Raw genomic sequence first — 14,219 nt, 5'->3', positions numbered from 1 at the left:
GTGGTGCAATTCATGGGGTCACAAAGAGTCGGACATGACTGAGTGACTGAAGTGAACTGAACTGAACTGAGCCTGAATTTTGATGTGCTCTAAATGTGAACTAGAAACACTCTGGATTTCAAAGAAAGCATACAGGAAAAGAATGTAAAATATCCATTAATAATTTTTGTATAGTTTCCAAGCTGAAAGATTATTTACTTATATTGGATGAATGATTAAAATCATTTTACCTGTTCCTTTTTCATTTAATTAGTATGACTACTGGAAAAGTTATGATTAATTATATAAGTGGCTCATAGTTCTAATGGATAGCACTACATTAATGAGTTTTTTAAGCAATTCCTTTGGGTTCTATTAGTCCTATTCTGTAAATCCCCTCTGCATTTTACTAGGGGTTGAAAGAAGTGGAAGATGAACTAATTTGTACATAAACTTTTTTTTTGCCTTGGAAACCTAAAGGATGTCCTACGGTACTCTCAATTTATGATGATTAGGGCTTATTATTATGCTGATTAGCCTTTCCAGCTGGGTTCCCACATGCAGCCACAGCCTTCAGTGCTGAAGTTGCCCTGACCGCTGCAGAAGGGCCTGGTGTCCATGCAGTTACAGTAGCCTCAATTTATGATGATTCGGGTTGCTCTTGATTGGAGCTGCTCTTGAAATAATCTGTCAAAATACTTTCTAGTATTTTGTTTGCTTGTTTTATGAGTGGCAGAAATAGATATTTTCACCTCTGATTTAGCGTTGTTGAGACCCGTGTATTTTTATCAACTTTAGGGAATGGAAATGAAGACAGAATTCCAAAGTGGCAAAATTCCTTAAAAAAAAGATGCACCTGGAGACAGGCAGAGTTCTGGGAAACACAGGCACCGCCAAAGCTCCTGTTTCTCATCACTCTTTGTGTCTTCTCGTGCCAGTTGCTTAACTTTTTTTGAGTCTCATTTCTTAGATCTGTAGAATGGGGGTATTAAACTTTATCTCAAAGGGTTGTTGGGAGGATTAAATGAGACAGTGAATTATAGTGCCTGGTATTGAATTGGCCAAAAAGTTCATTTGGGTTTTCTGTAGGCTACAAGCCAACCCAATATATAAAGGACGTAGTTCACATGTGATCATCATCATTGTTGCCTTTAAACTGGAACGTTTTTTCCTATTTCCCCCAAATTTTACATCACTGTAGGTTGTAACTTTGTGAGAACACCAGGGTATGGAATACTGTCATTTAAGTCCTAACTTGGCCACTTAGATCAGGACCTTGGGGAATCCCAACTTCCTTTTTGGCCTTAGTTTCCTTATTTATACAGCAGGGTGATGGGGGTACATTACTACCTTTCAGAGAATGATCTTTGGGTGAGAAATTTCAAAATACATTATTAGGGTTTCAGGGTATGGCATGAGCAGATGTCATTGTCAAAGAAGTTTTAGAAGTGAAGTGAAAGTCGCTCAGTCGTGTCTGACTCTTTGTGACCCCATGGACTATACAGTCCATGGAATTCTCCAGGCCAGAATACTGGAGTGGATAGCCTTTCCCTTCTCCAGTGGATCTTCTCAACCTAGGGATCAAACCCAGGTCTCTGGCCTTGCAGGTGGATTCTTTATCAGCTGAGCCACCAGGGAAGCCCTAGTTTTAGAAACTAGTACTTAAAAGTAAGATAGGGTTTTTCAAAGCAAGATTTCTCAGAGGCCTGAAAATTCCTCTGAAACATTTGTCACCATGACTCTCCCAGAGCCTATTAGATATGGTTACATTCTCCACAGTCGTGGGTCCATTAAATCTCTTTTGAATGAACACCTTCTGAGGCTGGTTCCCCAGGGAACCCACTCTGGAAACAACTGAGAATCCTGCCTGGCTCACCGTTCCTCCCATCCATACAGTGAGGGGCTGGACCCGTCACCAGCTCCTACCTTCGGCAGACTGCAGGCAGCAGCCCGCTCCCGAGGTGCACTGTTCCCGCAGGGAAGACACCAGGTTCTCCAGCTCCTCCAGTCTGCTCAGAAGCTCCTTGACATCAGGAGCAGCTGCACAGCCACAGGCCCGGCGGGGGATGTTGATGCGGTGAGTGAAGACGATCTGGTTTTCCCCGTCCACCGTGTGCTCCTGGAAGCTTTCCCGGGGCTCTGACGGTGCGGCCAAGTCTTTCTCCCCGCTGGCAGATTCCAGATCCACCGAACACTGGGACCCCACGGGCAGCTTGATATTGTAGACGTGATTGAACACCACCGGCTGGTTTTCCTCTGGCAGGGTGACGTTCATCCCGCTCTGCTGCTTGTGCCGGATGACTTTCTTGAGGACGCCACCTTCGGCCGGAAGGGCAAGCAGTGCTAGGAAGAGGCCTGCCCATAGCCGAGTCATGACCCCCATGGTGGAGGTGAGTTTGGCTGAATGTCTCAGGGTGCTTGTGGTCCTAGGGTATCTCACTCTTAGGTAGAATCGGAGATTCGGAAGCAGAGAGCAGAATCCAAATCAGTTGCTCCTGATCTTCTTGAAGGAGTCCTCTCCTACGAGTAAACAAAGGAAAGCCAAAGCTTGTTAGTATCTGTTGCTAATTGAGTCTGTTGAATATCTGCAGTTCTTAGTTAATTTTGATGTTCTGTTTCCTGTGTTTGAAGATCTCCTTTTATTCCTTCAGTATGTGCTGAAGTGTGGTCATAAAATGGTCTCTAAAAGAATTTTGCAATCATGAAGGAATGATTTTACTCACAATTCAGTATTTGGAAATATAAGGAGAAAGGAGAAAGGACAAAACTTTGGAATAAGACAGATCAGATGTGGTTTGGATCTAAGCCCTAACTCTGGGCCTTTGGGTGAGTTATATAACTTTTATTTGTCTTATTTTACTTCTGTACAGTGAAGATCATAATATCAGAGTCAAAGTAATGATGTAAGTGAAAACATTGAGGAAATCACTCATATATTCCCGAATCCCTTCAATATTTGCTGAGTGAGCACACTGAGTGATGTGAGGGTCACAGTCGCATAGATGTTGAGGAATTTCTCCCTTCATTATTGATTCTCCAATCTGAAATTAACTCCATCTGCTGTTTGCCTCTCCTGTGGGAAGCAAAGGTTAAAATCCAAGACTTTAGAAGGCAAATTGAGTTTTTATTCCAGCTTAACATCTTGTAATATGACGGTTGAAACAATATTCTATATCTTTGAACTTTAGTTTCTCTTCCTTTTTATTTCTAAAACTTTAAAATATCAGGTTTTTAGAAGAACTTGACAGAATGTTCCAGGACCAGTTATCCAAGCTATGACCAAGGGCAAGAGATGACTCAGAAATGGTATCCATGAGCCCTTGCTGTCTTCTGCAATCAACAAGTACTTAAACTATTCTTACTGAGTGTTTTTTCTTCCCCTCCCCTCAAACTCATAACTGAAGCCTTAACCCTCAGTGTGACTATATTTGGAGATAAGGCTCTTAGGGAGGTAATCAAGGTTAATTGAAGGTCATGAGGGCTGCATCCTAATCTGATGAAGATTAGGATGTCCTTTAGAAGAGGAAGAGACTCCACATTTCTCTCTGACTTGGCTTTTCTGTCTTGTGCACAGAGGAAAGGCCGTATGAGGACACGGAGAGAAGGTGGCTGTCAGTATGCTTTATTATTCAAATTAGGCTCCTAAGAAGAATTTGTGGATCTTTGATGTAGGCAAGCCCACTGGATGAAAATTATTATGAAGAGGAGAACTTGGCAAGTTGTCTTCTTTCAAGCTACCATAGCCCATCTTAGTTGTTTACTGGACAAATATTTATTGATTGGGTATTCTATTGCAATTGTTTGAACTCTCTTAGCCTTCCACAGAGTCCTTCTTTCTCACTCTCTTCCCATCAATTCTTTGCCTTTTTTTTTTTTTTTTTTTATGAGGAAGGGCCACGGGCCAAGTTTGAAATGCTTTTGGACTTTTACCCAAGACTTTTGTGTGTGTTGCTAAATGACTTAAATTTCCATCTAAAAGGCTGTTAGAATCGTTGGTTGAGACTTAAAGGCAACGAGTCTAGGGAAATACTGACCAGAGTATGGGCTGAGTGAGGATTTCTCACTCTGTATGTAAGAGACGTGCACTGGCAAAGCCAAATGCTCTGTTGTTTGGAGGAAGGAAATGTGATTCTTGAGGGTTGTGTATTTCCCATATTGGCTCCTGGTGGTCTGAGGGCAACGGGATATTTTTGCGCTTCAGGAAAGACTCATTATAGCTTCAACATGGTGGAAAATGTCTAGACTTTGGAGCTAGACATACCAGAGAACAAATGCCACTCACTAACTCTGACTTGGGCAAACTACTTGTCCGTCCATCCTCAGTCACTTCAGTTGTGTCCTACTCTTTGAGACCCTATGGATTACAGCCCACCAGGCTCCTCTGTCCATGGAGTTCTCCAGGCAAGAATACTGTAGTGGGTTGCCATTTTCTTCTCCAGGGGATCTTCCCGACTCAGGGATTGAACCTGCGTCTCTTAGGTCTCCTGCACTGGCGGGCGGGTTCTTTACCATTAGCGCCACCTGGGAAGCCTGGGCAAGCTATTAATCCTCTCTAAACCATGACCTCACTTGTACAATGAGGGATCGAAATCCTTCCAGAGGGAATTATGAATTAAAGATCTGCACAGAAAACACCCAAAATGGTATCGAGGCCATAGTAGGCACACATTAAAAAATAGCTGCTATTTTTTTTGTACTCTGAGGAACAAAACCTAGCACGAGTCCAAGCTAATAGCCTACTTTTGCTTCAGTTTAACCTCCTCATTGAATCCAGTCCTAAGCCCAGCAGCAACTTGGATCTAGATCAAAGAGGAGCTGCAGAAATCACTGATGTGTAAGGGGGTAAACTTTATGAAGATAAATGTACTAGAACTGGAAATATTTACACCAGAGAAGCAAACATACAAAGCAAATAACAACCTTTAAAAATGTAAAATATTCTCATACAGATAGCTGACTGATTCATGCCTTCTCTGAGGACAGACCTGGGGAAAATTACTTTAGGTTGCAGTTTGTTACCTATAATTAGACACGAAGGATCGTGTTCTGATAGTACGGCTTTTAAAATCAGAGAATGAGTCTTTAGAAAGCGCAAGCAGAAGCACTTCTTATCTTCCTAGGCAGGGATCAGGTGATGGAAGGTCTGGAAAAGATCTCTCAGGAGGAAAGAATGCAGACCTGTGCATATTTATTCGGTAGTTGAGAAAGCCAAGGTGGAGAGGAACAGGATCACTCTGTATAAACCCTGGGGAACCAGGAGCTGGCTCGTCCCCTGTGGCCTCAAAGGACAGAACAAGCCAGTATGTGTGTGCGTTGCAGGAGGAGAGGAGGATTGGTTATAAGAAGGCAAACTTCAGCACAATAGGAGAAATACATTTCTTTTGCTAAATTTTTAAAATTGGAGGATAACTGTTTTACAATGTTGTGTTGGTTTCTGCATACAGCAACTCAAATCAGTAATAATCATAACTATATGTGTGTGTGTGTGTGTGTGTCCACTCCCTCTTGAGCCTGACTCCCACCACTCTAGGTCATCGTAGAGCACCAGGCTGGGCTCCCTGTGTTATACAGCAGCTTCCCATTAGCTCTCTGTTTTATACATGATAGTGTATATACGTCAATGCTACTTTCTCAGTTCATCCCATCCTTTCCTTCTCCTGCTATGTCCACAAGTCCAGCAGGAATAGAGATGTAGATGTAGAGAAAAGACTTGAGAGATACATTTCTAATTGGAATTACCCAATAGAAGGGCTTTGGATAATGTAGCAAACTCCAGGTCACTGGTATATAAGATGAAGAGTGTTGAAGAGCACAGATATATAGACAAACTGCCTTGAGTTTGAGTCATTGTTCAACCACTTCCTTGGACAAACTGTTAGCTATAATGCAAGCCAGAGTCATGGCATCAATAAAACATGCTAGGAGTGTTCTTGTAGGACTGCTGTGGAGTCTGTGTGAGATGCTGTGTGTAGAAGGAACAGGACAGTCTTTGGCAGCAGTGAGAGCTTTTGTAGTGAACAATATGGACTTCAGTGAGCATTTTTTTCCAGGATTTTCTTTTTCCAACTCTTGAAAATCCTATCTTGGCATATGTAAGTCTGTCTTTGTGTTGTTTTTGTTTTTTAAGCAAGGATGGGTTCTGCAGTGAAGTGAAGCGCTCTCTTTCTCAGAATTCCCAGGCGAATATGTCCTGGGAGATTGTCTCTCTACCTTTATATCCATACATCTACATCTTCATCTTTATGTCTACATCTATACCCACACCTACACCTATACCTAAGTCTATATCTCTATGCTATACCTAAAACTCTTATCTATCTCCCATCTGTCAAGTCATCTATGTTCTGTCTTCTATGGCCTAAAGACTAAAGGAGCTATTTGTCAATGTTTGCCAAGGAGGACTGCAGGAAGACACACAGCCTTTGTATTGGCTCAATACATAGATTCTTGGGGTCACACATCCAGGACAAAGTGCTCTATCCAAGCCATGCAGGTTGCCATGCTCTGTAACCTGTCTTGGCATATATGCTAAATGCAGAAAAATACACACGTGGATCATACTCTGCTTTCTATTTTTATCAAAAGAAAATGTTAGAGCCAGATTAACTCTTGTGATTGTGCTGGTGATTCTTTAGATGCCTTCTTTCCTGTTAACTTCTTAAGCATGATTCATCTGGAGAATAATGACAACAGCAACAACAAAACCTTAAAGATTTCTTCATGAGAGAAAAGGGTTAAGAGGAAGAAAAGTCTTTGAGTTCACTGGTCTAGAGCTGCACTGTGCAGTATGGAGGTCACTAGCCACAGGCGGTTATTAAAATCAAATACAACTGAAGATTCCGTCCTCAGTGGTACTACTCACATTTCAAGTGCTTAAGAGCAATGTGATGAGTGGCCATGATATCAGATATTGTGGCTAAGGAACAATTCCATCATTGTAGGAAGTTCTATTCACCAGTACTAGTTTAGAAGTCTGCTTGGTAATATCAAGCCCATAGTACAAATGAGGAAACTGGAGCTTAGAGAGGTCAAAGAAAGTCTAAAAAGAAAGTTAGGACAGCTGTTAAGTCTCCTATATTATTATAATACAGTTGTGTGTACCTCACATCCAGGTACCAGGAGACTAGAGAAGATGACTCCTTTTCAGTAACATAAACAAGTACATGTGTGTACTAATTTCATACCTTCTATATTCAAACATATCCAGGTACAAGTATATGTACCTGGATACATGTGTGGTCTTTATGGCTATTGTCCTCCTTAAATCTGAAAGGACATAGACCTTGCCCCAGGTTATCATCCTATCCCCCTCCTACACTTGCAATACAAGGTATTTTTTCTTTTTCTTTCTGCGTATGTTACAGCTCCAAGTGCTCCATGAGATTCTTCTAAAATCAAACCAAAGATAACTTGCCCAGGAACCACTCTGACTATGTCTAACATCTTGTCCTGCCCAGCCTCACCCTTCTCTTGGGAGCTGGTAGAGCTGGTCAAGATCAACTCATGGCTCTCCTGCTTCTGTTGACTCTGCAATGCCTTGCTCCAGACTTTTTGAGGGGACTCAGTCCATTTCCTTCAGCTCCCTGGAGAGTTCTATCAATGAAGCAGCTAGTATGGGAGAAAGAGTCTGGTCTTTGCAGAGAAATAGACCTATGTTAGAATCCAAGTCTTCCACTTAGTAGCTGATACCTGTGGCCATTCACTTCCCCCTCTAAGTATCACTTGCCTCATCTCCTACAAGGCTATGGATTTTTCAGGCAAGGGTACTGGAGTGGGTTGCCATTTCCTTCTCCAGGGGATCTTCCTGACTCAGGAATGGAACCCAGGTCTCCTGCATTGCAGGCAGATGCTTTCCCCTCTGAGCCATCAGGGAAGCCCCCATATATGTGCCTATTTCATAGAGTTATGAGAAGATGGGATAAGATGAGAAGGTGTACTTAAAGCTACTAGCATGTGCCTGGCACATAGTAGGTACTTAATATGGTACCTAATGGTAACAGAAACAACAATAATGACACTGGTCAAGTAGATAGTAGATTAGAAAGCTTGCATTCAGAAGGCGGGGGAGAATCAGGGAGTTACAGCATGGCTATGATTACGATATAATGGTAATAAAGGAGATTGTTAACCTAAGTCTGTTAAGTTTCAAAGTGGAGGGTGACTACATTTTTTTGAGGGGCTGAAAAAAGACACCTTAAAAGGGGTAGCACCTGACCTGAGCCTGAAGGTTGGGTGGGATTCTAAAAAGTGGTTGGATGCAATTGAGTAGGTGGATTGAATTTGCTCCTCACCCAGCTACCTTTCTTGCTTGCTGCTGCTGCTACATCGCTTCAGTCGTGTCCGACTCTGTGCGACCCCATAGACGGCAGCCCACCAGGCTCCCCCGTCCCTGGGATTCTCCAGGCAAGAACACTGGAGTGGGTTGCCATTTCCTTCTCCAATGCATGAAAGTGAAAAGTGAAAGTGAAGTCGCTCAGTCGTGTCCGACTCCTATCGACCCCATGGACTGCAAGCCCACCAGGCTCCTCCATCCATGGGATTTTCCAGGCAAGAGTACTGGAGTGGGGTGCCATTGCCTTCTCCTGCTTAGGTGTCTAGAAAGTGGGAGAAGCATGAGAAAAGGCAAGGAACGCGTGGGTGAGGAGGAGATGAAGGGAGATGACAGCAGTAGCAGCAGCTTCCCTTCGTGACTCCCTGATGTGGGCCAAAGTGCAATCACACGTACGGAATACCGACATCCTGGTTCCACGGGGGTGTGTAAGATGTGCGCAGGAGTGGAAAGAAGAGGGCATGTGGAGTTGACAGAACCAGTAAGGAGAGCAGTAATGGTCAATGTGAAGGGCTGGTACTGAGCTGGATGAGCACTGCTGTATCTTTTTAAGGCCAGGTGCCTAACTGCTCAGTGTCATCTATGCAGATTAGGCAAAACATAGGCTTCTGTATTTGGTCCCTTGGTCTGCAAATTCCTGGCACACTTACGGTGCCTGCTATTGAAGAAAAAAAAAGATGAAAACAATGGTCTTAAAGGCTCTTTTTTTTTTTCTTTTTTTTTGAGGGAGTGAGTGTTAATATGTCAGGATTTTATCATTTATGGAAGATAAAAATTAGTTCTTGTTTCAGTCTCTTCATTATTAGATGTTGCCAGTATAGGATGATATTTCCAAATTTTGGCATTATAGGTTTTTATTTGGAGCATTACTCTGAGGTACCACTTCATCCAGTAGATGCAGAAACCACGGTGTGGTCATGGCAGCCACATCCCAAGACTTTTTTGGTTTATAATTGTATATTCTGAGGTGCCTCAGCAGAGCTGTTTGATAGCTAACCTTTTGGAAGCAGCATGAAATAAACTAACGGTTATTTTTAGGCACTTCATCACAGGACAAAGACCACTGCTTAGATGAAGGAGTCAACAATCTCTGAATTTTTTCCGGGTCACAGCTGGAGAATAAACAGTTTCATTTCTAGATAAAGATAAAACTTCCAACTGGCTAGAATCATATTTCAGAATACTTATGACTTCACTCTTAGTAACTCACAGAATATATTTATCTTGTTGACTTAGGCATTTACGTCAAATAGTCTGGGCTTGGGGGAACCAGGAAGATTCCTGATGGTTTAAAAATCCAGATGAATTTCTTTCCACATCATTTTGGCAACACCTGAGGCAGATCACATTTTTCTTCCTGCTTACAGGAAAGAGAATTTTATTGTGCACAGCCAGTAAAGCATGGAGCTGCTTACATGGGTGTTCTTAAAGGTTCTAGAAATTCTCACCCCTTGTCCTTCCCAACATCCATAAATTCCTTCTTGGACTGTGTCAGGAAGAGAGAGGAGCCAAGAAACAGCCTGAAGTGTGGATTTTTTCCGAGGACATCTGATCCTTCCACTTGAGGGAGTCCAGTACAACCTGTGTCTTAAAGGAATTGAGCAGACACTTCCTGCCAAAACCAAAAGCCCTCCAAGCCCTAGGTGTAGGAGCTCCAGCACTGAGAAGCACTTAGCCATTTGGGTAGTACGGTGGCGCGTAGCTGGTACCCAGTTAGGAGGCTTGTGGAGCTAGCAGTCATTTCACAGCCCTGGGAATTAAATTGCTCTTAAAATCATTCATTCTTGCATCAACAGAGAGGAGTTGAATGATGATTAAGACCAGGCTGTGGGACAGCTCAAGAGGTAGTCAGGTGTTTCAGAGGCCAGTGATGGATAGTTCCTGTTCTCAGAGAGCTCACAGCTCAGGAAAGGAAACAGGCAGGAAAACAGATACTCACAGGGAAGAATGATAGATGCTAAAACTGACAAATCTCCAAGGAGAGTCTGTGCAGCTTTCCAGAGTATCTGCTCTAGAATCAGCCAAGTACTATGGATTCTGGTCCTGCCAATGGCTATTAATTTGAATCTAATGGAACTGTCAGTTTCAAGGTCAAATATGGTTGGATAGAGGCAACCTCATATGGCTCCATCTAGTGGCTTTGACCTTAGATGTGTAGCACTGCCTCTGTGAGCCTCAACTTGGGGCTTCCCAAGTGGCACAGTGGTAGAGAATGCCAATGGCGGAGAGGCAAGAGACACAGGTTCAATCCCTGGGTCAGGAAGATCCCCTGAAGTAGGAAACAGCAAACCACTCCAGTGTTCTTGCCTGGAGAATTCCCTAGACAGAGGCGCCTGGTGGGATGCCAGTCCATGGGATGGCAAAGAGTTGGACATGACTGAACACACACACACACACACACACACAAGCCTCAACTTTCTTGCCTGTAAGATGGCAATACTCATAAGAACCCCACAATAAAGTTCTTTCAACTGAAAGTGAGAAAAAAGTGAGATCAAAAGGGATCACACTTGGAAATATTTAGGACAGTGGGCGACAGGAAGAAGGTCTTAGTAGCTGGTGTACTGTTATTGTGTGGTGACTTGTGTCTTTTGTTTGGAGAAGGCAGTTGTGGAAGGCTAGTTTCTGAAGGATGAGGGATTCCTGAGAGAATTTTGGGGAGCCACCTCATGCCCACTGTTTGCTTTTTCCATGGAGACGCATAATTTGTAATATTTCAGTTGTCAAGTGACAGAGACACTCTGAAATCCTTAGGAGAAGAGGAGGCTGGGTCTATAGTCCTGGTTTTCCTCCTCACCTACGTATTCTCATTCAGTAGCAAGAAAAGCAAGCCCATGACCCCAGGGTGGGGCTCTTTTGGGCAGGTCTTGGCCAAGAGGCGGTGCTGCTACTGGGATGGCTGTGCATGCTGCTCAGCCAGGGCTTTCTCCACAACAGACTGCCTGCGGTTTAGTTTTTCAAGACACTGCTTCTGACGGGAAACGTTTGGCTCTGATTTTCAGTACTTTCCATAGACACAAACAGACATTGGATTAGAGAATCTAAATCAGACTTCAGAAGGGTTAGAGGCAACTGAGAAAATCACCGTGTCCTTGGTGGCAAATCTGAGGCACCCACGTGCATCCTTAGCATGTATGTGGCAGACATTGCTAATCGATGCCTGCACAATTCCTTGGGGCTCCACTTCACAGTTAGGGGACTAGACACTTCAGGCAGCCAGAAGGAATTGAGTAAAAGTAACACATGCCATGAAAGAGAATGCCTGGACCTAAACACCCAAAGAGGATCACTGGCTCTTCAGTTTAGTTCAGTTCAGTCGCTCAGTCGTGTCCAACTCTTTGCAACCCCATAAATTGCAGCACGCCAGGCCTCCCTGTCCATCACCAACTCCCGGAGTTCACCCAAACTCATGTCCATCGAGTCGGTGGTGCCATACAGCCATCTCATCCTCTGTCATCCCCTTCTCCTCCTGCCCCCAATCCCTCCCAGCAACAGAGTCTTTTCAAATGAGTCAACTCTTTGCATGAGGTGCCCAAAGTATTGGGAGTTTCATTGGCTATTAGTATAAGGCAAACATTAAATCCCGGATATCCTACCTATTTTTTCAATGAATTTGATTAAGGTTTACCTATTTGCTGAGACCCTTGGGAGGGCATCAACAAAGACTTCTAGTAATTCTTAGTCTGAGGTCACTATAATGGTCCCCAGAAAGAAAGATCTGCAATGGGATCTTAGAGAGCATCTGTGTTGAGATGTTTAGATTTCTTGGTCCTATAGGATTTCTTCAATTGCCATCCATCCATTCATCCATCCAATTATATATCTTTTTAGTATGCCTTTATTAAGTGACTACCATATGCCAAGACCTGAGTTAAGCATGAGGGATATAAAAGTGAAGAAGATAAGCACAGTCTGTATTATCAAAAAGCTTGTAGTTTCCTCTGGAAAGGTCATGAAATAGAATCAACTTTATTTTTTATGCATTTACAATGGTTATTTATCGATAGTCACATTTCATTGGAAGAATTGACTTTAAATCCTTGTACTGTGGATTGAATATATGTGATATTCCTAAGTGTCCCAGCACACTCTAAGCCAGGAGCGGGAGTAGAAATGTTAAGCCTCTTTCAGGAGCTACCTGCAGTTTACTTATAATGTGCCTCCTGATGTGTTGTTGGGTGCTGGGAAAACTAAGCAGCGTAAGGACCTCTTCTCTGTTTCCAGAAATCTCAGAAGTTAGAACACACACAAGGTCCAGTAGCAGCGAGAGTACGGATGCAGGCATTGAGAGAAGAGGTGTCACTCTGAGCTTGGAAGTTCACAGAGGACTTCCTGGAGGAGGAAGTGCTTAGGATCCCCAAATACCAATTGAAGAGGCCTTGTATGATCAAGACAAAATTGAAATGATGACAATGATAATAAAATGTAATAAACTATCATTCACTGAGTGCTTAATTGCCAGAGCTTGTGCCAAGCATTTTAAATCTGCAGTTTAAACTCTTACAAAGTGATATGAGGTGGTATCTTTGTCCTCACTTTGCAGGTGAGGAAACTGAGTCAGAGGACAAGTAAGCGTCTCTGCCAGTTCAGATATTCATTAAGTAGTGGAGTTAGGACTTGAACATGGGTCCATCCAAGTCCAACGTAAGTGCTCTGAGCCACCATCTTATAAAGTCTTTTGTGCTGGGCCAAGGAAAGGAGTTATGATTCAAGACCAAACCCAAGCTCTGTCTATATAACTGCCAAACACCTGGCTCAAGGGGGTAATACTATCAGTATCCTGGGATTGGGGCCTTAAGATGCCACATGACCTGCCAGTTCTGTAGAAACGAAGCATGCTGACAGACACGTTGGAGACGCTGTTGAGCTCAGTTGTTACCGAGGAAGAATTTCAGATGTCTTGAAGTCTCCTCAGTAGTCCTGTTCCCATCTGAGCAGGCACATTTCTCTATCCTTCAACATCCAGCTCCAAAAAAAATCATCTATTATTAGAAGCTTTCTCAGGTAACTTTTTTTCCTCTTCTGAATTCTCTGAGTATTGATCTGATATTATTTCCATCACATGTCATTCTAAAAATGATTTGGGTAGCTTTATCACATGTGTATATCTTCCTCTCTTACAGCAATAAGCAAATTCTGTCTTGTACTTACATTCAACTTAGCAGTTCATCTCCATACAACTAGACTGTATGTATACTGCAAGCCCCACGAGGGCAGGAACCACATCTGTGTCATTCATCTCTTAATACCCAACACCAAGTATTGTGTTCTGAATATCATAAATGCACAGTATATTTTAATAAAATGTAGCTAAATATATTTCTTGATTTGAGCTTACCTACAGTTAGCTGATGCTTATTTTCGTGGAATTGATGAACAAATAATCTTTGTTTCATAATGGCCTTAATGTAATTGGCTCTCCTGTGATCTCTTTTAAGGCACGATGTATCGAGGAATTCATTATAGCTCCACTCCTGGAATTAGTTCATTTTGCTCATTTGGCTATTCACTGAGTTTGTATCAGTTCTATGGGCCAGATGCCATAAGCACAAGTGTTACAAAAAATATCCAAGACAGACCTGACTCTTTCCTATAAGATTCTAATCAATACCTCGAGTTCTGGAGGCCCCAGTACTGCCTGCTTTCTGTCTGACTGAAGTATACTCAGCTGGACCTTTGGCAGGAGCTGGACTTCACCAGGCATGTAAGATAGCGTAAAACTCTGATTTCAATGCAAAGGCAGCATCCTTGGTTACTAGGAATCCTTCCAGTTTCATTGCAGTGTTATTTGTTAAATTTAGGTCACACTCTCTCTCCTTTTGTATTTTGAATTTTCATTATTTATTTTTAAGCTCCTAGAGATTGGAGGCTCTCATGGGGCCACATAGAAGCACATGCCATAGACTGAAAA

General features: G+C 42.8%; 1 protein-coding gene across 8 annotated transcripts in view; it reads right to left on the bottom strand.

Annotated features, from left to right (window-relative positions):
• TNC (tenascin C) overlaps nt 1-14,219 on the bottom strand; it is a 102,397-nt gene that overhangs the window by 69,568 nt on the left and 18,610 nt on the right. For all 8 annotated transcript variants that reach the window (XM_070375022.1, XM_070375024.1, XM_070375023.1 and 5 more), the window contains exon 2: nt 1,906-2,499. In XM_070375022.1, coding sequence (XP_070231123.1) covers nt 1,906-2,362 — 457 coding nt within the window. In that variant the 5' untranslated portion in view covers nt 2,363-2,499. The remainder of the gene's footprint in view (nt 1-1,905; nt 2,500-14,219) is intronic.

Source organism: Bos mutus, chromosome 8, assembly GCF_027580195.1.
Source record: "Bos mutus isolate GX-2022 chromosome 8, NWIPB_WYAK_1.1, whole genome shotgun sequence".
In the NCBI taxonomy this organism is placed as follows: Eukaryota; Metazoa; Chordata; class Mammalia; order Artiodactyla; family Bovidae; genus Bos; species Bos mutus.
The sequence above is the reverse complement of the archived record's forward strand: the minus strand, read 5'-3'. Positions and strand labels throughout refer to the sequence as shown.